The 23,101-nt window shown below is 47.6% G+C and overlaps 1 protein-coding gene across 2 annotated transcripts in view; it reads right to left on the reverse strand.

The window, feature by feature from the left end:
• Nucleotides 1-23,101, reverse strand: part of SLC38A8 (solute carrier family 38 member 8) — a 55,899-nt gene that overhangs the window by 23,932 nt on the left and 8,866 nt on the right. For both annotated transcript variants that reach the window (XM_027977675.3, XM_060397882.1), the window contains one exon: nt 21,065-21,263. In XM_027977675.3, coding sequence (XP_027833476.2) covers nt 21,065-21,263 — 199 coding nt within the window. The remainder of the gene's footprint in view (nt 1-21,064; nt 21,264-23,101) is intronic.

Below are 23,101 nucleotides of genomic sequence, written 5' to 3' on the forward strand. Positions count from 1 at the left end.
CCATTATTTACGGTCATTTTCACTTGATGAATCCAATGACACTGTAAAAGAGCCCTGACCTCCAATGAGCCTTCAATCCAAGAAACCTGGACTCACCTTCAGAAAGACACATTCCAGCACATCGGCCCAAAAAGCACAAAAGCGATGTGCCCAGCGCAGGGGTGGCCTGTGTCCTCATAAGCGCACTAACCCCTCCAGGGGATCCACCACCTGAGCCTGAAAACTTCCCCAAACGACAGATCCTAGAAATCCTTCTCAACCGCAAAATCTTACTCAACTCCATACTCCCTCAGATCCGCCTCAACACTGCACCCATTCAGAATCCTTCTGAACGCAGAAGCCACCCACATCCTTCTCAACACAACAGCCCCTAGAATCCTTCTCACACAGTAGCCCTCAGGATCCATCTAAGCCACAACACCTCAGAACCTTCCCAACATGGCAGTCCCTCAGAATCCTTTCAAACACTGAAGGCCCTCAATATCCTCCTCAACAAGGCAGCAACTCAGAATCCTCCTCAACACGGCAGCTCTTCAAAATCATTTTCATCATAGCAGCCCTCAGAATCATCCTCAACAGAGCAGCATCTCAGAATTCTTACCAACACGGCATGCTTCAGAACCATTCTTAGCAAAACAGCCCCTCAGACCCTTCCCAACACAGCGGGCTCCCACAATCCTTCTCAACATGGAGCACCTCCAAAAGGTACTCAACACAACACTACCTCAAATACTCTTCAATCCTGAACCCTCTCCAAATCCTTCTCAACATAGGAGCCCCTAAGATTCTTTTAAACAGAGGCCATCAGAATCTGTCTCACCATGAAGCTCTTCTGATGCTTCTTAAAGTGGCAGCCCCGAAGATACTTCTCAACACAAGAGCCCTCAGAATCCTTCTGACACAGCAGCCACTCAGAATTCTCAACACAGCAATCCCTAAAACCTTCCCAAAATGACAGCCCCTCAGAATCCATCTAAACACAGCAGCCCCTAAGAATCCTTCCCAACACAGCAGGCCCTCAGTTCCTTCTCAACTCGTAATCCACACAGATACTCCTCAACACACCAGCACTTCAGAATTCTTACCAACATGGCATGCCTCAGAATCATTCTCAACACAAAAGCCCCTCAGGTGCTTCCCAACACAGCAGGTTCTCAGAATCTTTGTCAACATGGAGCACCTCAAAATCTTACTCAACATGACACTACCTCAGAATCCTCCTGAACACCACAGCCCATCAGATTTTTGACAACACAAAAGCCTTCAGAATCCTTTGACATGGCCGCCATTCAGAATCATTCCCACCACTGCAGCTAAGATTCTTCCTAATATGGCGTCACCTAATAGATGTGGAAACAGTGTCAGACTTTATTTTTTTGGGCTCCCAAATCACTGCAGATGGTGATTGCAGCCATGAAATTAAAAGACCCTTACGCCTTGGAAGGAAAGTTATGACCAACCTAAATAGCATATTCAAAAGCAGAGACATTACTTTGCCAACAAAGGTCCGTCTAGTCAAGGCTATGGTTTTTCCAGTGGTCATGTATGGATGTGAGAATTGGACTGTGAAGAAAGCTGAGAGCCGAAGAATGGATGCTTTTGAACTGTGGTGTTGGAGAAGACTCTTGAGAGTCCCTTGGACTGCAAGGAGATCCAATCAGTCCATTCTAAAGGAGATCAGTCCTGGGTGTTCTTTGGAAGGAATGATGCTAAAGCTGAAACTCCAGTACTTTGGCCACCTCATGCGAGGAGTTGACTCATTGGAAAAGACTCTGATGCTGGGAGGGATTGGAGGCAGGAGGAGAAGGGGACGACAGAGGATGAGATGGCTGGATGGCATCACCGACTCGATGGACATGAGTTTGAGTGAACTCTGGGAGTTGGTGATGGACAGGGAGGCCTGGCGTGCTGCAATTCATGGGGTCACAAAGAGTCGGACACAATGAGCGACTGAACTGAACTGAATATTCTTCTCAGCACTGAGGCTCTCACAATCATTCTTACACAGCAGGCCTTGAGAATCCTTCCCAATACGGCAGCCCTTCAGGATCCTTCTCAACAGGACAACCACTCAGAATCTTCTCAACACAGCAGCTTCTGAGAATCCTCCAAAACTCAGTAGCCCCCAAAATTCTTCTCGATCTGGAGGCCCTCAGAATCCTTCTCAACACATAGCCCCTCAGAACTCTTCCCAAACAGGCAGTACCTCAGAATCCTCAACACAGCAGCACATAGATCCTTCTCACCATGGTGGCATCTGAGATCCCTTGCAAAACAGCTGCCCCTCAAAACCCTCATCAACTTGGCAGTTGCTCAAGGATCTATCTAAATACTCCAGCCTCTCAAAAATCCTTAACATGCCAGCACCTCAGATCCTTCCTAACATGGCAGCCCCTCAGAATTCTTCTAAACACAGCAGCCCTTCAGATCCTTCCCAATACAGTGGCTTCTGAGAATCTGCCAACATAGGGCAGCCCCAGATTTCTCCCAGCAGAGAGGCTCTCAGATCCCCCCAACATAACAGCTCCTAAGATTCTTCTCAACACTGAGGTACTTAAAATCCTTCTGACAGGGAAGCCCTTCAGAATCCTCCTCAGCACAGTAGCATCTCAGAATCTTTCAAACATGGGACCCCATGAAAATCCTTCAAAGCAAGGTAGCCCATAAGGTACTTCTCAACACAGAGGGCCTCTGAACATGGCAGCTCCTCAGGATTCTTCCCAACATAACAGCCTCTCAGAATCTTCCTCAAAACTACAGGCCCTCAAAATGCTTACCAACATGGCAACCTTCCCAATACACATGCCTCACAATCATTCTCAACACAAAAGCTCCACAGATCCTTCCCAACACAACAGACCCTCAGAATCCTTCTCAACATGGGGCAGCTCAAAATCTTACTCAGCTCAACACTACCTCAGAATCCTCCTTAACTCACAGCCCCTCAGAATCCTTCTGAACACAGAAGCCCACCAGATCCTTCTCAAAACCACAGCCTCTATAACTGCTCTCACATGGTAGCCCTCAGTTCAGTGCAGTTCTCAGTCGTGTCCAACTCTTTGCGACCCCATGAACCACAGCACACGAGGTCTCCCTGTCCATCACTAACTCCTAGAGTCCACCCAAACCCATGTCCATTGTGTCGGTGATGCCATCCAACCATCTCATCCTCTGTCCGTCCCCTTCTCCTCCTGCCCTCAATCTTTCCCAGCATCAGGGTCTTTTCAAATGAGTCAGCTCTCTGCATCAGGTGGCCAAAGGATTGGAGTTTCAGCTTCAACATCAGTCCTTCCAGTGAACACCCAGGACTGATTTCCTTTAGAATGGGCTGGTTGGATCTCCTGGCAGTCCAAGGGACTCTCAAGAGTCTTCTCCAACACCACAGTTCAAAAGCATCAATTCTTCAGTGCTCAGCTTTCTTCACAGTCCAACTCTCACATCCACACATGACCACTGGAAAACCATAGCCTTGACTAGACCTCAAGATCCATCTAAACCACAGCACCTCAGAACCTTGCCAACATGGCAGTCCCAGAGATTGCTTCCAAACACTGCAAACCCTCAGCATCCTTCTCAAAATCATTTTTAACATGGCAGCACCTCTGAATCCTTCTGAATACAGCAGCCCTCAGATCCTTCTCAACATGGCAGCCAGTGAGAATCCTCTAAAGTATGGCAGCCCCTAAGTTTCAACACTGAGGCCTGTAGAATCCATGTGAACGCTGTAGCCCCTTAGAATGCTTCCCAACACAACGGCACCTCAGCAGCCTGTCCAGGATGGCAGCACCACAAATCCTCCTCAACACAGGCTGCTTGCGCTTAGTCGTTCGGTCGTGTCTGACTCTGCGACCCTTCAGAGGCAGCCCGCCAGGCTTCTCTTGTCCTTGGGATTTTTCAGGCAGACACTGGGGTGGGTTGCCAATTCCTTCTCCATACAGTAGTCTCCCCAAACTCTTCTCCACACAGTAGGCCTTCAGATTCTCAACACAGCACCCTCAGAATCCTTCCAAACACTGAGGCCCTCAGAACACTTCTCAACAAGGTAGGAGCTCAGAATCCTCAACATGGCAGCCGCTCAATATCATTTTCAACATGGCCGCCTCTCAAAATCTTATGAACATAGCAGCCCTCCTATCCTTTTCAACACAGCAGCCCCTGAGAATCCTCCAGAGGATGGCAGCTTCTAAGATTCTTCTCAACAGTTTGAGGCCCCTAGAATCCTTCTAAACACAGCAGCCACTCAGAATCCTTCTCAATAACGCAGCACTTCAGAATCCTCCTCAACAGGACAGGCAGGTACAATCCTTCTCAACTCGGCAGCCCCTAGATCCTCCACAACAGAGCAGCTTCTGAGAATGCTGCTCAACACACATCCCTCAGGATATTTTGCAACTTGGCAGGCCATCAGAATCCTTCTTAATACAACACCCCTCAGATCCTTTCCCAATACAGCAGCTTTCATTAACATGGAAGCCCCTCAAAATCCTTCTGAACACAGCAGCCCCTAAGAATCCTTCCTAACACGTAGTAGCCCCTCAGATACTCCTCAACACAGCAGCACCTCAGAAGCCTTACCAACACAACATACCTCAGAATCATTGTCAACACAACAGCCACTCATATCCTTTCCAATGCAGCAGGCTCTCAGAATCATTTACAACAGAGAGTACGTTAAAATCTTACTCAACATGACACTATCTCAGAATCCTCCTCAATACAGCAGCCCATCAGATTCTTCACACCATAAAAGCCCTTAGAATCTTTTTGACGTGGCAGCCTTTCAGAATCATTCTCACCACCGCAGCTGCTAAGATTCTTCCCAACATGGCAGCCCCTAAAATTCTTCTCAATACTGAGGCCCTCAGAATCCTTCTGACAAAGCAACCCATGAGGAAGTCCTTCAGGATCCTTCTCAACAGGACAGCCACTCAAAATCCTTCTCAACACCACATCTCCTCCTCAGATCCTTCCCAATATGGCAGCCCACAGAATCCTTCCAAATACCACAGCCGCTCAGCGTCCTTCTCAACAAATCAGCCCATCAAAATCTTCTCAACACAGCAGCTTCTGAGAATCCTCTAAAACACAGCAGCCCCTAAAAATTCTTCTCAACAGAGAGGCCCTCAGAATACTTCCCAACACCATAACTCCTCAGAATCCTTCTCAACACAGCAGTCCTTCAGAACTCTTCCCAAACAGGTAGTTCCTCAGAATCCTTCCCATCACAGCAGCTCCTCAGAAACTACTCTAAGCAGCAATCCCTCACTTCCTTCCCTAAGAGCAGCCATTCAGAATCCTCAACACAACCACCTGTCAAAATCATTTTCAATATGGCAGCACCTTCCCAATGCTTCCAAATCCTTCCCAATGCTGTAGCCCTTCAGCAGCCTCCGAACACAGAAATTAAAACCATCAGAACATCTCTACATGGCAACCCCTAACACTCTTCTCAACATGGAGGCCTTCAGAATCCTTCCCAACACATAGCTCCTCACGAGCCTTTCCAACATGGCAACCCTCAGGATCCTTCCCAACACGCAGCCCCTCAAAATCATTTTCAACATGGCAGCCCCTCACAATCTCCCTTTTGAACAAAGCAGCTCCTCCGCTCCTTCTCAACATGGCCACCTGTGAGAATCCTCCAAAGCACAGCACTCACTAAGATTCTTTTTAGCACTGCAGGCTCTCAGAACACTTCTTAACAAGATAGCAGCTCAGAATCCTTCTTAACATGCAGCCCCTCAAAATCATTTTCAACACGGCAGCATTTCAGAATCTTCTGAATACAGCAGTCCTCATATCCTTCTGAGAATTCTCTAAAGGATGGCAGCCTCTAAGATCCCTCTTAACACGGAGGCCCCCAGAATCCTTCTAAACATGGCGGCTCATTACAATCATTCTAAACATGGCAGAATCTCAGATTCATCTCAATACGGCAGAACCTCAGAATCCTCAACACAGCAGCCACACAGAATACTTCTCAGTCCAGCAGCCCCAAATCCTTCTTAACACAGCAGCCCTTCACATCCTTCCAACACAGAAGCCACTCAGATTTCTTCTCAATAAGGCAGCACCTCAGAATCCTCCTCAATATGGCAACTATTCAGAATCCATCTCAACACTGCATCCTCTCAGAATCCTGTGCAACAGCCCCTCATATCCTTCCCAGTGAGGCAGCTACTAAGAATCCTCAGCACAGCAGCCCCTCAGAATCCTTCTCAACACAGCAACTCCACAGAACATTTTCAATGTGGCAGCCCCTCAGAATTATGTTCAACATGGCAGCACCTCAGAATGCTTACCAACACAACCAGGTCTCAGATCCTTCCCAAAACAGCAACCTCTAAGAATCTTCAAAACATGGAGGTTCAGAGAATCCTTCTCAACAGATCAGCCCCTCCTCAACATGGCAGCACATGAGATTTTTATCAACACAAAAGCCCTCACAATCTTTTTCACACAGCAGCCACTCAGAATTCTCATCATGACAGCAGATCAGAATGCTCCTCAATATAGCAGCCCTTCAGGGTTATTTTATACATAGCAGTCCCTCAGAATCCTTCTCAACATGGCAGCCCCTAAGAATCTCATCAACACAGAAATCTTCACAATCCATTTGACACAGTGGGTCCCTTCAGTTCAGTTCCATTGTTCAGTCGTGTCCAACTCTGCGACCCCATGAATTGCAGCACGCCAGGCCTCCCTGTCCATCACCAACTCCCGGAGTTCACTCAGACTCATGTCCATCGAGTTGGTGATGCCATCCAGCCATCTCATCCTCTGTCGTCCCCTTCTCCTCCTGCCCTCAATCCCTCCCAGCATCAGAGTCTTTTCCAATGAGTCAACTCTTCGCACAAGGTGGCCAAAGTACTGGAGTTTCAGCTTTAGCATCAGTCCTTCCAATGAACACCCAGGACTAATCTCCTTTAGAATGGACTGATTGGATCTCCTTGCAGTCCAAGGGACTCTCAAGGGTCCCTTACATCCTTCCAAACACAGCAGAAACTCAGAAACCTCTTCAACAAGGCAGCACTTCAGACCCTTTCCAATGCTGCAACCCCTCAGAATCATTCCGAACAGAAGTCCCCCAGATTCTTCTCAGCAAGCATTCCCAAATATTCTGCTCCACATGGAGACTCTAAGAATCTTTCTTAACACAGCAGCCCCTAAGATTATTCTAAACACAGAGGCCATCAGAATCCATCTCGCCAGGCAATCAAAAGCCCTCAGAAACCTGACATGGCAGCCTATCAGAATCCATCTCAACGTGGGAGCCACTCAGAATTCTCATCAACACAGCAGTGGCTAAGATTCTTCTCAACATGGCAGCCCCTAGAATTCTTCTCAAAATGCCAGCCCACAGGAATCCACCTGAACACAGCAGCCCCTAAGAATCCTTCCCAACACAGCAGGCCCTCAGAATTGTTTTCAACAGGGAGCACCTCAAAATCTTACTCAACATGACACTACCTCAGAAGAGCCCTCAACACCACAGCCTCTCTAATTCTTCACAACTCAAAAGCCCTCAGAATCCTTTTGACATGGCAGCCCTTCAGAATCATTCCCACCACTGCAGCAGCTAAGATTATTCCCATCATGGCAGCATCTAAGATTCTTCTCAACACTTGAGGCCCTCAGAATCCTTCCCAACACAGCAGTTCCCTCAGGATCCTTCAAACGACGGTCACTCAGAATCCTGTCAACACCATCTACTCAGATCTTTCACAATATGGCAGCCTCACAGAATCTTTTCAAACACTACAGGTCCTCAGTGTCCTTCTCAACACAATAGCTTCTGAGAATCCTCCAAAACACAGCAATCCCTAAAATTCTTCTGAACGTGAAGATACTCCAAATCCTTCTCAACATGGCAGCCCATCAGCACTCTTCCCAAACAGGCCATGCCTCAGAAACTGTCCCAACACAGCAGCACATAATCCTTCTCAGAATGGTAGCATCTGAGATCCTTTGCATCTTTAATAATTGGGCTTCCCTTGTAGCTCAGTCGGTAAAGAATCTGCCTGCAATGCAGGAGACCCAGGTTTGATTCTTGGGTTGGGAAGATCCCCTGGAGAAGGAAATGGCAACCCACTTCAGTATTCTTGCCTGGAGAACCCCATGGACAGAGGAGCCTGGCAGGCTACAGTCCATGCAGTCACGACAGTCAGACATGACTCAGTGACTAAACCACCACCACCACCACCACCACCACTCAAAACTCTCATCAACTTGGCAGCCTCTCAAGGATCCACCTGAACACCAGAGCCCCTCAAAATCCTTCTGAACATGGCAGCACCTAAGATCCTTCTCTACACCACAGCTCTTGAGAATCCTCCAAACACAGCACCTCCTAAGATTCTTCTCAACATCGAGGCCCTCAATATATTCCACTATGGCAGCACCTACAGTTCTCAACATGGAGCCCCTCAGAGCCTCCTCCAAATGGCAGCCCCTCAGAATCCTTCCCAAATGGTAGTTGCTAACATTCTTCTCAGCACTACATCCTTTGAGAATTGTTCCCAATGAGGCAGCCCCTCAGGTCCTTCTGAACACTGCAGGCCCTCAGAATCCTTCTCAACAAGGCAGCACCTTAGATCCTCCTCAACACCAAGCCCTCCCAAACTCTTTTCAATGTGGTGGACCCTCAGATCCTTTTCAACACAGCAGCCTCTCAGAATTCTTACTAACAGCATCTGCTCACAATCCTTCCCAAAACACATGCCTCAGAATCATTCTCAACACAACAGCTTCACCGATTCTTCCCAACACAACAGGTCCTTGGAATCCTTTTTAACATGGAGGACCTCAAAATCTTATTCAGAATGACTTACTCCACTGCCTCAGATCCTCAACACTGGAGCCCCTCAGAATTCTTTTGAACACAGAAGCCACCCACATCCTTCTCAACACAAACGCCCCTAGAATCCTTCTTACACGGTAAGCCTCAGGATACATCTAAACCACAGCATTGTAAAACCTTCCCAATATGCCAGTCCCATGAAATCCTTCCCAGCACTGCAGGCCCTTGGTATCCTTCTCAACAAGGCAGCACCTCAGAATCCTCCTTAATACAGCAGGTCTTCAGAATAATTTTCATTATACAAGCCCTCAGAATCCTTCCCAAGACAGCAGCCCCTCAGAATCTTCTCAATATGGCAACCCCTCACTTCTTCCCCAAGATCAACCATTCAGCATCCTCAACACAGCAGCCCTTCAAAATCACTTTTTCAACATGGCAGTCCCTCAGACTCCTCAACACAACAGCCACTTAGAATCCTTCTCAACATGGCAGCATCACAGATGCTTCCCAACGCTATCACCCTTCAGCAGACTTCTGAGCACAGAAGCCCCTCAGAACCATCGCTAGGTAGACCCTAAGACTCTTCTCAACACAGAGGCCCTCACAATCCTTCTGTTATGGCACCCCCTCAGGATTCTGCTCAACACAGCAGTCCCTTATAATCATTTTCAACATGGCAGCCCCTCTGAATCCTTCTGAACACAGCAACTCCTCAAATCCATCTCAACATGGCAGACCCTTAGTATCCTCTAAAGCACAGCAGCTCCTAAGATTCTTTTCAACATTCAGGTCCCTCATAATCCTTGTGAACGCTGCAGGCCCTTAGAATCCTTCGCAACACTGTGAAGCCCCTCAGAACCTTCTCAATACAGCAGCAGCACAAATCATCCCAAACATAGTCTCCCAAATCTTCTCAACATGGCAGCCCCTAAGATTCTGCTCTACATGGAGGCACTAAGAATCCTTTCCAAGAAAGCAACCCCTCAGAATACATCTAAACAAAGCACCTCTCAGAATTCTTTCAACACAGCTACTCCTCAGATCCTTCTCAGCACAGCAGCCCCCAACAATCTTCTAAACAAGGAGGCCGTCGGAATCCATCTCAAAAGGCACTCTTTCTAATCTTCCTCGACATGGCAGCCCCTAAGATACTTCTTAAGCCTCAAAATTAAGGATTATTAAGCCCTCAGAATCCTTCCCAACATGGCAGCCACTCAAATCCTTCTCAACATGTAATTCCCTCAGAATCCTCCTCAACCCAATAGCACCTCAGAATTCCTACCAACATGGCATCCACTCACAAACTTTACCAACATGGCATGCCTAAGAGTCATTCTCAACTCAACTGTCCCTCAGATCCTTCCCAACACAGCATTGCCCTCAGAATCCTTTTCAACAGAGAGCACCTCAAAATCTTACTCAACATGACAGTACCTCAGCATCCTCAACACCACAGCCCGTCAGATTCTTTACAGCATGACAGCCCCTAAGATTCTTTTCAATACTGAGGCCCTCAAAATCCTTCCTTCCACCACAGGAAACCGTGAGAATCTAACCCATGAGGAAGCCCCATAGGATTCATCAGGAAAACAACTCAGAAGCCTTCTTAATCACATCACCTCAGAATCTTCCCAATATGGCAGCCCCACAGAATCTTTCTGAATACTACAGGTCTGCAGTGTCCTTCTCAACAAGGCAGCCCCTCAAAATCATCTCAACACAGCAGCTTCTGAGAATCTTCAGAAACACGGCAGCCCCTAAAATTAATCTCAACAAGGAGGCCCTCAGAATCCTACCCAACATCACAGTCACTCAGATACGTTCTTACCACAGCAGCCCCTCAAAACTCTTCCCAAACAGGCACTTCCACAGAATCTATCCAACACAGAAGTCCACAGAGCCTTCTCAACATGGCATCTTCTCAGAATCTTCCTCTACAAGGAAGCAACTAGATCCTTCTCAGCATGGCAGCAGTTGCGATCCTTTGCAAAACAGCTGTCCCTTAAAACCCTCATCAACTTAGGAGCTCCTCAAGGATCCATCTAAATAATCTGACCCCTCAAAATCCTTCTCAACATGGCAGTACCTCAGATCCTTCCTAATATGGTAGCCCCTCAATGACACTATATCAGATCTTTCTCAACACTGCAGCTGCTCAGAACCCTTCTCAACATTGCAGCACCTCAGAATTCTTCTCAACATCACAGCATCTCGGAACTCTTCTCATATAGGCAGTTCCTCAGGATCCATCCCAACACAGTAGCCCACAGATCCTTCTCAACATGGCATTCTCTTAGAATCCTCCTCTGCACAGAAGCACCTAGATCCTTTTCAACATGGTGGCACCTCAGATCCTTCTCGATAAGACAGCCCCTCAGATCCTCTGCCACACAGCAGCTTCTCAGAATGCTGCTCACCACATATCCCTCAGAATACTTTGCAACAAGCGGTTCTCAGAACCCTTCTTAACACAACACCCCTCAGATCTTTCCCCAATAGAGCAGCCCCTCAGAATTCTTCTCAACACAGCAGGCCCTCAGAATCCTCAACACAGCAGGCACACAATACCCTTGTCAACATGACAGCCCCTGAACATGGAGGTCCTCAGAATCCGTCTCACATGGTAATCCCCCAGAATCTTCCTCAAAATGGAAGCCCCTCACATTCCTTCTGAACACAGCAGCCCCTAAGAATCCTTCCTAACATGGCAGTACCTCAGAGCCTCCTCAATACAATAGCACCTCAGAATGCTTACCAACATGCTATGCCTCAGAATTATTCTCAACAAAACAGCCCCTCAGATACTTTCCAATGCAGCCCAGAGAATCCTTCTCAACATGGAGCACCTTGAAAAACATACTCAACAGGACACTGCCTCAGTTCTCCTTAAAGCTACCCTCAGAATTCCTTCTAAACATGGCAGCTCCTAAGATTCTCACAATCCTTGTGACACAGCAGGCTCCTCACATCCAGAAACTCAGCAGAAACTCGAAACCTTCTCAACAGGCAGCACTTCAGATACCTCCCAATGCTGCAGCCCCTCAGAATCATTCTGAACATAGACGCCCCCCAGATCCTTTACAAAAAGCAACTCTGAAGATTCTGCTCCACATGGAGGCTTTAAGAATCCTTCTCAACACAGCAGGCCCTCAGAATCCTTCTCAACATGGAGCACCTCAAAATCTTACTCATCGTGATACTATCTCAGAATCCTCCTCAACACCATAGCCCCTCAGATTCTTGACAACACAAAGGCCCTCAGAATCCTTCTGACAGGGCAGTCCTTTCAGAATCGTTCCCACCACTGCAACTGCTAAGATTCTTCCCAACATGGCGGCCCCTAAGATTCTTCTCAACACTGAGGCCCTCAGAATCCTTCTGACATGACAACCCATGAGAATCCTTCCCAGTGTGGCAGCACCCCTCAGGATCCTTCTCAACAGTACAGCCATTAAGAATCCTTGTCAACACCACATCTACTCAGATCCTTCACAATATGGAAGCTCCACAGAATTCTTTCAAACACTACAGGCCCTCAGGATCCTTCTCAATAAGTAGCTTCTGAGAATCCTCCAAAACATGGCAACCCCTAAAATTCTTCTGAACACAGAGAAGTTCAGAACAATTCCCTTGGAGTCCTTCCCAACACCTCAGCACCACAGAATCCTTCTCAACAAGGCAGCCCCTCAAAACTCTTCCCAAACAGGCTGTGCCTCAGAATTTGTCCTAACACAGCAGTACATAAATCTTTCTCAGTATGGTAGCATCTGAGATCCTTTGCAAAACAGCTGCTCCTCAAAACTCTCATCAATTCAGCTGCCTCTCAAGGATCCATTTAACAAACACCCTGGTTCCTGAAAATCTTCTCAACATGGCAGCACCTCAGATCCTTCTCTACACTATAATTCCTGCTGCTGCTGCTAAGTCACTTCAGTTGTGTCCGACTCTGTGCGACCCCATAGATGGCAGCCCACCAGGTTCCCCGTCCCTGGGATTCTCCAGGCAAGAACACTGGAGTGGGTTGCCATTTCCTTCTCCAATGCATGAAAGTGAAAAGTGAAAGTTGAAGTCGCTCAGTCGTGTCCGACTCTTAGCGACCCCATGGACTGTAGCCTACCAGGCTCCTCCATCCATGGGATTTTCCAGGCAAGAGTACTGGAGTGGGTTGCCATTGCCTTCTCCCCTATAACTCCTGGAGAATTCTCCAAAACACAGCACCTCCTAAGATTCTTATCAACACAGGGATCCTCAGAATATTTCCCAGCATGGCATTTCCTACAGTTCTTCTCAACATGGAGCCCCTAGAATCATACTTACATGGAGCCCTACAAATTCTCCTCAAAATGGCAGCCCCTCAGAACCCTTCTCAAACCACAGCTGCTAACATTCTCCTTCTCAGTACTACACCCCCTGAGAATTTTTCCCAATGGGGCAGCCCCTCAGGTCCTTCTGAACACTGCAGGCCCTCAGAATCCTTCTCAACAAGACAGCACCTTAGATCCTCCTCAATACCCAGCCCTCCCAACATGGTGGACCCTCAGGTCCTTTTCAGCACAGCAGCCTCTCAGAATTCTTACTAACAGCATCTGCTCACAACCCTTCCCTACACACTTGCCTCAGAATCATTCTCAATAGCCCACAGATCATTCCCAACACAACAGGCCCTTGGAATCTTAACATGGAGCACCTCAAAATTTTACTCAGAATGACACTGCTTCAGATCCTCCTCAACCCTGCAGCCCCTCAGAATCCTTCTCAACACAAAAGCCCCTAGAATCCTTCTCACACAGTAGCCCTCATCTAAACCACAGCATCTTAGAACCTTCCCAAAATAGCAGTCCCATGAAATCCTTCCAAACACTGCAGACCCTCAGTATCCTTCTCAACAAGGCAGCACCTTGGAATTCTCAACCTCCTTAACAGCAGCTCTTCAAAATAATTTTCATCATAGAAGCCCTCAGAATCCTTCCCAACACAGCAGCCCCTCAGAATCCTCTCAGTACAGCAACCCCTCACTTCCTTCTCAAAGATCAGCCACTCAGAATTCTCAACATGGCAGCCCTTCAGGATCCTTCTCAACATGGTAGCAACACAGATCTTTTCCAGTGCTGTAGCCCTTCAACAGCCTTCTGAACACAGAAGCCCCTTAGAACCATAACAAGGTAGATCCTAAGATTCTTCTCGACATGGAGGTACTCACAATCCTTCTGATATGGCACCCCCTCAGGATTCTACTCAACACAGAAGTCCCTCATAATCATTTTCAACATGGCAGCCCCTCTGAATCCTTCTGAACACGGCAGCGTCTCAGATCCTTCTCAACATGGCAGCCCCTTAGAATCCTCTAAAGTACGGCAGCCATTAAGATTCAACACTGAGGCCCCTCAGAATTCTTGTGAACATTGCGGCACCTCAGAATCCTTCCCAACACTGCAGCACCACAGAACTTTCTCAGTATGGCACACCACAAATCCTCCTTAACACAAGAGTCCCCCAAAATTCTTCTCAACACAGTAGCTCTTCAGATCCTTCTCAACACTGCACCCTCAGAATCCTTCCATACAACTGCAGGCCTTCAGAACTCTTCTCAACAAGGCAGCAGCTCAGAATCCTCCTCAACATGGCAGCCCTTCAAACTCATTTCAACATGGCAGTCCTTTAGGGTCTTCTGAACACAGTAGCCCTCCTATCCTTCTCAACACAGCAGGCCCTGAGAATCCTCCAAAGGATGGCTACCTCTAAGATTTTTGTCAACATTTTGAAGACCCTAGAATCCTTCTAAACATGACAATCTTTTGAAACATGGCAGCACCTCAGAATCCTCAACTCAGCAGTCACATAGAATACTTCTCAATACAGTAGCTCCCCCAAATCCTTCCCAACATACCAGCATCTCACATCCTTCCAACACAGTAGCCACTTAGAATTCTTCTCAATAAGGCAGCACCTCAGAATCCTCAACAGGACAGGCAGGCATAATCCTTTTCAACTTGGCAGCCCCTCAGATCCTTCCCAACAGGGCAGTCCCTCAGATCCTCCACAAAAGAGCAGCTTTTCAGAATGCTGCTCAACACACTTCCCTCAAAATACTTTGAAACATGGCACACTTTCAGAACATTGTTAACACAACACTCCTCAGATCCCTTCCAATACAGCTGCCCTCAGAATCCTTCTCAACATGGAGTACCTCAAAAATTACTCAACATGACACTACCTCAGATCCTCAATTCTGCACCTTCTCAGAATCCTTCTAAAAATAGCAGGCCCTCAAATCCTCATCAACATGACAGCTCACAAGATTATTCTTAACACAGAGGTCCTTCCTCTGAACCCATCTCACAGAACAGCCTGTCAGAATTCTCAACACAGAAGCCCCTCAGAATCCTGAACAGACCAGCATCTAAGAATTATTCCTAACACAGCAGCCCCACAGATCCTTCTTAACATGTAACCCACTCAGATCCTCAAAAACACAGCCCTCTCAGATCCTTTCCAACTCAGCAGGCTCAGAGAATCCATCTCAATATGGAGTACCTCAAAAACTTACTCAACACGACATTGCCCAGATCCTCCTCAACCATTCAGTTCAGTTGCTCAGTCGTGTCTGACTCTTTGCGACCCCATGAATCGCAGCACACCAGGCCTCCCTGTCCATCACCAATTCCTGGAGTTTACACAAACTCATGTCCATTGAGTCAGTGATGCCATCCAGCCATCTCATCCTCTGTCGTCCCCTTCTCCTCCTGCCCCCAATCCCTCCCAGCATCAGCGTCTTGTCCAGTGAGTCAGCTCTTCTCCAATGAGTCAGCTCTTTGCATAAGGTGGCCAAAGTATTGGAGTTTCAGCTTCAGCATCAGTCCTTCCAATGAACACCCAGGACTGATCTCCTTTAGGATGGACTGGTTGAACCTCCTTGCAGTCCAAGGGACTCTCAAGAGTCTTTTGAACCACAGTTCAAAAGCATCAATTCTTCAGCACTCAGCTTTCTTCATAGTCCAACTCTCACATCCGTACATGACCACTCAAAAAACTATAGCCTTGACTAGACGGACCTTTGTTGGCAAAGTAATATCTCTGCTTTTTAACATGCTATCTAGGTTGGTCATAACTTTCCTTCCAAGGAGTAAGCGTCTTTTAATTTCATGGCTGCAATCACCATCTGCAGTGATTTTGGAGCCCAAAAAAATAAAGTCTGACACTGTTTCCACTGTTTCCCCATATGTTTGCCATGAAGTGATGGGACCAGATGCCATGATCTTCATTTTCTGAATGTTGAGCTTTAAGCCAAATTTTTCACTCTCCACTTTCACTTTTTAGTTCCTCTTCACTTTCTGCCATACGGGTGGTGTCATCTGCATATCTGAGGTTATTGATATTTCTCCTGGCAATCTTGATTCCAACTTGTGTTTCTTCCAGCCCAGAGTTTCTCATGATGTACTCTGCGTATAAGTTAAATAAGCAGGGTGACACTATACAGCCCTGACGACTCCTTTTCCTATTTGGAACCAGTCTGTCCATGTCCAATTCTAACTGTTGCTTCCTAATCAGCATATAGGTTTCTCAAGAGGCAGGTCAGGTGGCCTGGTTTTCCCATCCATGCACACCCTCAAAACCCTTTTCAACATGGCAGACCCTAAGCTTCTGCTCCACAGGGAGGCACGAAGAATTTTTCTCCACACAGCAGCTCCTCAGAATACATCTAAACACAGCACCCCTCAGAATCCTTCTCAACGCAGCAGCCCCTAAGATTCTTCTCAACAAGGAAGCCATCAGAATCCATCTCACAATGCAACCCTTCTGATTCTAAGCCCCTAAAATCCTTCTCAATACAAAAAGCCCTCAAAATCCTGACATGGCAGCCCCTCAGAATCCTTCCTAAACTGCAGTTGCTAACATTCTTCTCAACACTGCAGGCCCGGAGAATCCTTCTCAGCAAGGCAGCACCTCAGATCCTCCTCAGCAAGCCAGCCTTCCCAACCTCTTCTCAACACAGCAGCCCCTCAGAATGCCTCTCACATGGCATCCCTCAGAATCCTTCCCAATACTAAAGCCCCTCAAATCCTTCTCAACACAGCATTCCCTCAGATCCTTCCCGATGGGGCAGCTCTCATGAATTCTCCAAAATACAGCAGCCCCTAAACTTCTTCTCAACACAAGGCCCTCAGAATCTTTCCCAACTCAGCAGCCCCTTATATCCTTCCCAACACAGAAGCCCCCCTCCAGATCCTTCTCAACACAACAGCTCCCTAATCCTTCTCATACAATAGCCCTCAGGATCCACCTAAATTGCAGCACATCAGAACCTTCCCAGCACGGCAGTCCCTCAGAATCCTTCCAAATACTGCAGGCCCTTTGTATTCCTCTTAACAGACAGCACCTCAGAATCCTCCTCAACATGCAGCTCTTCAAAATAATTTTCATCATAGCTGCTCTCAGAATCCTTCCCAACACAGCAGTCCCACAGAATCCTCTCAATATGTCAGCCCCTCACTTCCTTCTCCAAAAGCAACCATTCACAATCCTCAATACAGGTGCCCCTCACAATCATTTTCAACATAGCAGTCCCTCAGTGCGTTAAATCACTCAGTCATGTCTGACTCTATCTGACCCATGGACTGTAGCCCACCAGGTCCCTCTGTCCATGGGATTTTCCAGGCAAGACTACTGGAGCGGGTTGCCATTTCCTTCTCCAGGTCTTCCCAACCCAGGGATTAAACTTCAGAATCACCTCAATATGGCAACACCTTAGATTCTTCCCAATGCTGTAGCCATTCAAAAAATGTTCTGAACACAGAAGTCCCTCAGAACCATCTCAGTAAGGCAGCCCTTAAGATTCTTCTCAACACAAAGGCCCTCAGAATCCCACCCAACGGGACAGCCCCTAAGATTCTTTTCAGCACTGCATGCCGTCAGAATACTTCTCAACAAGGTAGCAGCTGGGAATTCTCAACATCACAGTCCCTCAGAATCCTTCCCCAAACTGCAGGCATTCAAATCATCCTCAGGATTTGAATCAGCCCCTCAGAACCCTTCCCAATACTGTAGCACCTCAGAATCCTTCTCAACACAGCAGCCCCTAACAAAGAGGCCATCAGAATCCATCTCACAAGGCAGCCCTTCTGAACTGTCCTCAACATGGCAGCCCCTAAGATACTTCTCAACACAAAAGCCCTCAGAATTCCTGTGACACAGCTGACCATCAGAATCCTTCCCAACATGGTAGCCACTAAGAATTCTCATCAACACAGCAGTCCCTAAGATTCTTCTCAACACAGCAACCCTTAGAATCCTTCTCAAAATGACAGTCCGCAGGAATCCATCTAAACAAAGCAGCCTCTAAGAATCCTTCCCAACATGGCAGTTCCTCAGATCGTTCTCAGAATCCTTCTCAACACAGAAGCACCTCAGAATTCTTACCAACGGCATCTACTCACAAACCTTACCAACACGGCATGCCTCAGAATCATTCTCAACACAACAGCCACTCAGATTCTTCCCAACACAGCAGGCCCTCAGAATCCTTCTCAACATGAGGCACCTCAAAAGCTTACTCAACATGACACTACCTCAGAATCCTCCTGAACACCACAGCCCCTCAGATTCTTGACAACACAAAAGCCTTCAGAATCCTTTTGACATGGCCACCCTTCAGAATCGTTTCCACCACTGCACCTACTAAGATTCTTCCCAACATGGTGGCCCCTAAGATTCTTCTCAACACTGAGGCCATCAGCAGTTCTGATACAGTAGGCCTTGAGAATCCTCCCCTTCTCAATACTGCATCTCCTCAGATCCTTTCCAATATGGCTGCCCCACAGAATCCTTCTGAAATCTACAAGTCGTCAATGTTCTCAGCAAGGCAGCCCATCAGAATCATCTTAACACAGAAGCTTTTGAGAATCCTCAGAAACACGGCAGCCCCTAAAATTATTCTCAACACGGAGGCCCTCAGAATCCTACCCAATACAACAGTACCTCAGATACCTTCTCAACACAGCAGTCCCTCAGAACTCTTCCCAAATAGGCAGTTCCTCAAGATCTGTCCCAACAAAGCAGGCCACAGATCCTTCTCAACATGGCATCCCCTCAGAATTCTCAACACAGCAGCCACTCAAAGATCCATCTAAACACTCCAGACCCTCAAAATTCTTCTCAACATGGCAGCACCTCAGGTCCTTCCTAACATGGCAGCCCCTCAGAATCCTTCTGAACACCTCAGCTGCTGAGAATCCGCCAAAAAAACCATCACCTCCTAACAGTCTTCTCAACACAGAGGCCCTCAGAATACTTCTCAGCATGGTAGCCCCTAGAATCGTTCTCACCTGGTTAGCCCCTCAGAATCCTTCCCAAACTGCAATTGCTACATTCTCCTCAATCAACATGGCCGGCCCTCCAAATCCCTCTCAATACTGCAGCCCCTCAGAATCTTCCCCAACATGGCAGCCCCTGGGACCCTTCTCATCACTCAGCCTTCCCAAATTCTTCTCAACATGGCAGACCCACAAATCCTTTGCAACACAGCAGCCCCTTAATATCCCTGCCTCTGCAACAGCCCACAGATCCTTCTCAACACTGCAGCCCTTTAAGTCTTCCTCAATTCCACATCCCCTGAGAATCCTTCTCCACACGGCAGCACCTCAGAATTCGTCTCCTAAGAGCAGCACCACCAGCCGAACATAACTGAAACTTGATATAACCTCTACTGCCCACGGTCAGCAGGGCATCCTTGCACCCATTTACCCACTGAGAGGTTCAGAGGTTCAGATCTACCAACTTTCATTTTTTTGAGTGCTTCCCACAACATGGGAGCTTTTAATTTCCATAACCCCACGTCGGGGGCCTTTTTTCATGGTTCAAGAGACAGAACAGACAAAACAAACAGTAAAACAGACTGAGATCCATCATCTCAGTAATTACATTCCAAGTAAAAGTCTAAAATATTCCAATTAAAACCCAAGACTGCCAAGATGATAAAAAAGCAAGACCCGACCATATGCTGTCTACAAGAAATGCATTTTAAAATTCCAAGCCACAGTTAGGTTCACAGTCAGAGTGGGAAGAGAAATTCTGTACAAACGCTAATCTTAAGGATGCTAGAGAGGCTATATTCATAGACGAGAAGGCGGATATAATGACAAAGTAATTCAGAGACAAAAATGGAAATTTCATAATAAAAAGGCAATTCACAGTGTGTGCTTAATAATAAGAGTTTCAAAAACTATGAGCAAAAAATTCATAGGATTAAAGGGATAGACAAATCGGCAATCACAATCAGAGATTTTAACACTTTCTCAGAACCAAACAGAAGAACTAGACTTCCCCACCCCACTGCCCACTCCCCACAAATCTGCAAAGCCACGGAAGGTCTGACCTAAGCTCTGGCTCATCTTGACATAAAGGAGGGTTCTAAAACACTGCATTCAACAACCACACACACCTTTGAGAGCTCAGTAAGGGACTTACTTCCCGGGCTGTCCAGTGGTTAGCACTCCACGCTCCCAATGCAGATGGCCCGAGGTTTAATCACTGTTCAGGGAACTAGATCCCACATGCCACAAATAAAGACCCTACCTGTCACAGCGAAGAGCTCACATGCCACAGCAAAGACCTGATGCAGCCAAATAAACAAATATTTTTTTTAAAAAGAGATCAACAAGACAGACTGCACCTGAGCCACAGAGCAGGTCTCAAATTCCACAATGATGTATGTGTGTTCTCTGACCGTGATGCATTTGAGGGAGAAACCACAAGCGCATTGAGGAAACCCCTAAATCACTGGAAACCGAACTGCACAATTCTAAACACCCCAAGGGTCAAAGAAGAAATTGTAGCAAAAATTAGCAAAGGTCTGAACGGCATGAAAGGGAAACTAGAATATACCAAATTCAGCAAGACACAGCCAAAGCAGTACTTAGAGGGAAGTTGTTAGTGGGGGACTAGAGGCCAAGGGTGCGTGAGCCGAGCCTTCAAGGCCCCCAAACTCAAGGGCTACTGGTTCTCTCTCACAGGGACATCTCTGCAGTTGGTGCCACCTCCCATGTGTAAAATGAGTCCCCACGGGACACCCCAGCACAGCCCTCTCTCTAACTCTGCTATACTGGTAATTACTTCTCCTAGACCTCCCTTCCCTACAACGTTAGGAAGTAGGAGTGGTCTCAGCCTCTGTTGAGGGCCAGGGCCCAGCCCCACGTCCACGTCCTGCTCATCCACCAGGAGCCCTGAGCTCCACAAAGGGGTCACCTCGACTGCAGCGCAGGTACTCACGCTTCTCCAGCTGGTCGCCGACCACCCTGAGGAAGGCCACGGAGATCATGAGCAGGTTGACGACGAAGCAGGCCTCACACAGCTTGCCGATGGCAGGGCCACACAGCCCTCCGACCACGCCTTGGTAGGTGGCCTGGCCGCTGACGGAGGCGGCGTAGCCCAGGACGACCAGCCCGCTGATCAGGAAGACCAGGGAGACCTGCCAAACAGGACCGTGGCATTGGGCATCCCCACAGCTGCTCAGCCCACTCCCAGCGAGCCTCAGCTGCAGAGGCCACGGCCTGACGAGCCACCAGCCCATTCCCGAAAACCAGAGTTACAAAGCAGGTGGATTCTAGAGGCCATGCTGGTCTAAATCTGTGAATCTGGGATTCATGCCAAACCACACCAGCTGGACAAATGAGGCTTTGGAAACCCAGAGTTTAAATTACTTTCCTAAGATCACATGGGTTGTGGGTGGAGAGCCATAAAGCATGGTGGTTAGGAAGCAGGCATGCTGCTGCTACTAAGTCGCTTCAGTCGTGTCCGACTCTTCGCAACCGCACGGACTGCAGCCTACCAAGCTCCTCCGTCCATGGGATTTTCCAGGCAAGAGTACTGGAGTGGGGTGCCTTCTCCACCTTCTCCTAAGAAACAGGCATACTTGGGTTCAATTCCAACCCTGCCACTCACCCACTCTGTGGCATAGGGCCAACCATCAATCTGTTTTCCCATCCATGAGATGGGGATGATACCATCTACCTTACTGGGGGATTGTGAAGCATTTGGGCTAAACAAAGCACATAATGCACTCAGCTCAGTGCCTGGCACATGGTAACCGCTCAAGACATGACAGCTGGGGACTGCCCTGTGGCCTGCTGGCTACGACTCTGTGCTCCCCATACAGGGCCCTGGGAACTGGGTCCTTCAAGCCACAACTAAGAGCTCATAGGCCTCAGCTAAAGATGCCGTGGGCCACAACTAAGACCTGGTGGAGCCAAATAAAAATTTAACAACAACAAAAGAAATGGTCGTCGTTTTTCTCCAGACTCCCTCTCCAGGGCTCTCCCTACTTCAGTGTAAATTTTTCCAACACTATGAAAACTTTTCAAACATCTAGGAAAACTGGAAGAATTTTACAATGAACACCATGTCCTCACCAACTAGATTCTACTAGGAGTAGGTCCCTGTGCTTGTTTTATCACATCTCTTACCATGTGTCCACATGTCCACCTAAACTTGGGGGTACATTTCAAGGCCAGCTGTGGGTATCAGTATACTTATCACCAAAGATCTGGGCATTAATGGAGTGTCACTAATTGGAGTTTGAGGTTTGTTTATAGTCCTTCTCTCTTGTAAGAAGAAATTTACACACCATGAAATGCAGTCATTAGTGCATCACTGGAAGGGGTACAACTAAGGTATATGTGCAACCTGAACCCCTTCCAAGACACAGAACATCACATCCCTGAGCTCCCCTCCTGTTCCCATCCTAGATCCAGAAAAAAATGCTCTACTAGTACTTTGCTTTTACATATTTTCCTATCTGGCTTCTTCCACTGAGCAGTAACACTTGTGAGGGCCAGCCCTGTCAGATGCGTCAGTCGTTTATTCCTATTTTTCTTCAGTGCTATTTCACAGGGTGGATAGAATCACTTGGCTGGTCCAGTCCCTTTTGCCAGACATCTGGGCTGTCCTTCGTTTTGGCTGCTATGAATGAAGAGCTGAGCATTCTAGAATGAGTCATGCTGAGGACCCACGTTTCCCTCTCCTGGACACACACCTAGGAATGGAATTTGTGGGTGTCAGGATAGACATGTGTTCAACTCTGGCAATTTCTTATAAACTGTTTTCCACATCATCTGTGCCACTCGACACCCACCCCCAGCGATGCACTTGAGTCCCACTTGTCCACGGAGTTAAATGTTTTTGAGTCTCTCCAGGCTGGACCATTACCTGTGCCTAAGCTGGACCTGGTCTCCACACTCAGGCCCCCTCCCACAGTTCGATGAAGGAGAAGAATGCAGAAGTGGCAAGGTGCTCAACCTAGAAGCCTGG

This window comes from Ovis aries, chromosome 14 (assembly GCF_016772045.2).
Source record: "Ovis aries strain OAR_USU_Benz2616 breed Rambouillet chromosome 14, ARS-UI_Ramb_v3.0, whole genome shotgun sequence".
Lineage (NCBI taxonomy): Eukaryota > Metazoa > Chordata > Mammalia > Artiodactyla > Bovidae > Ovis > Ovis aries.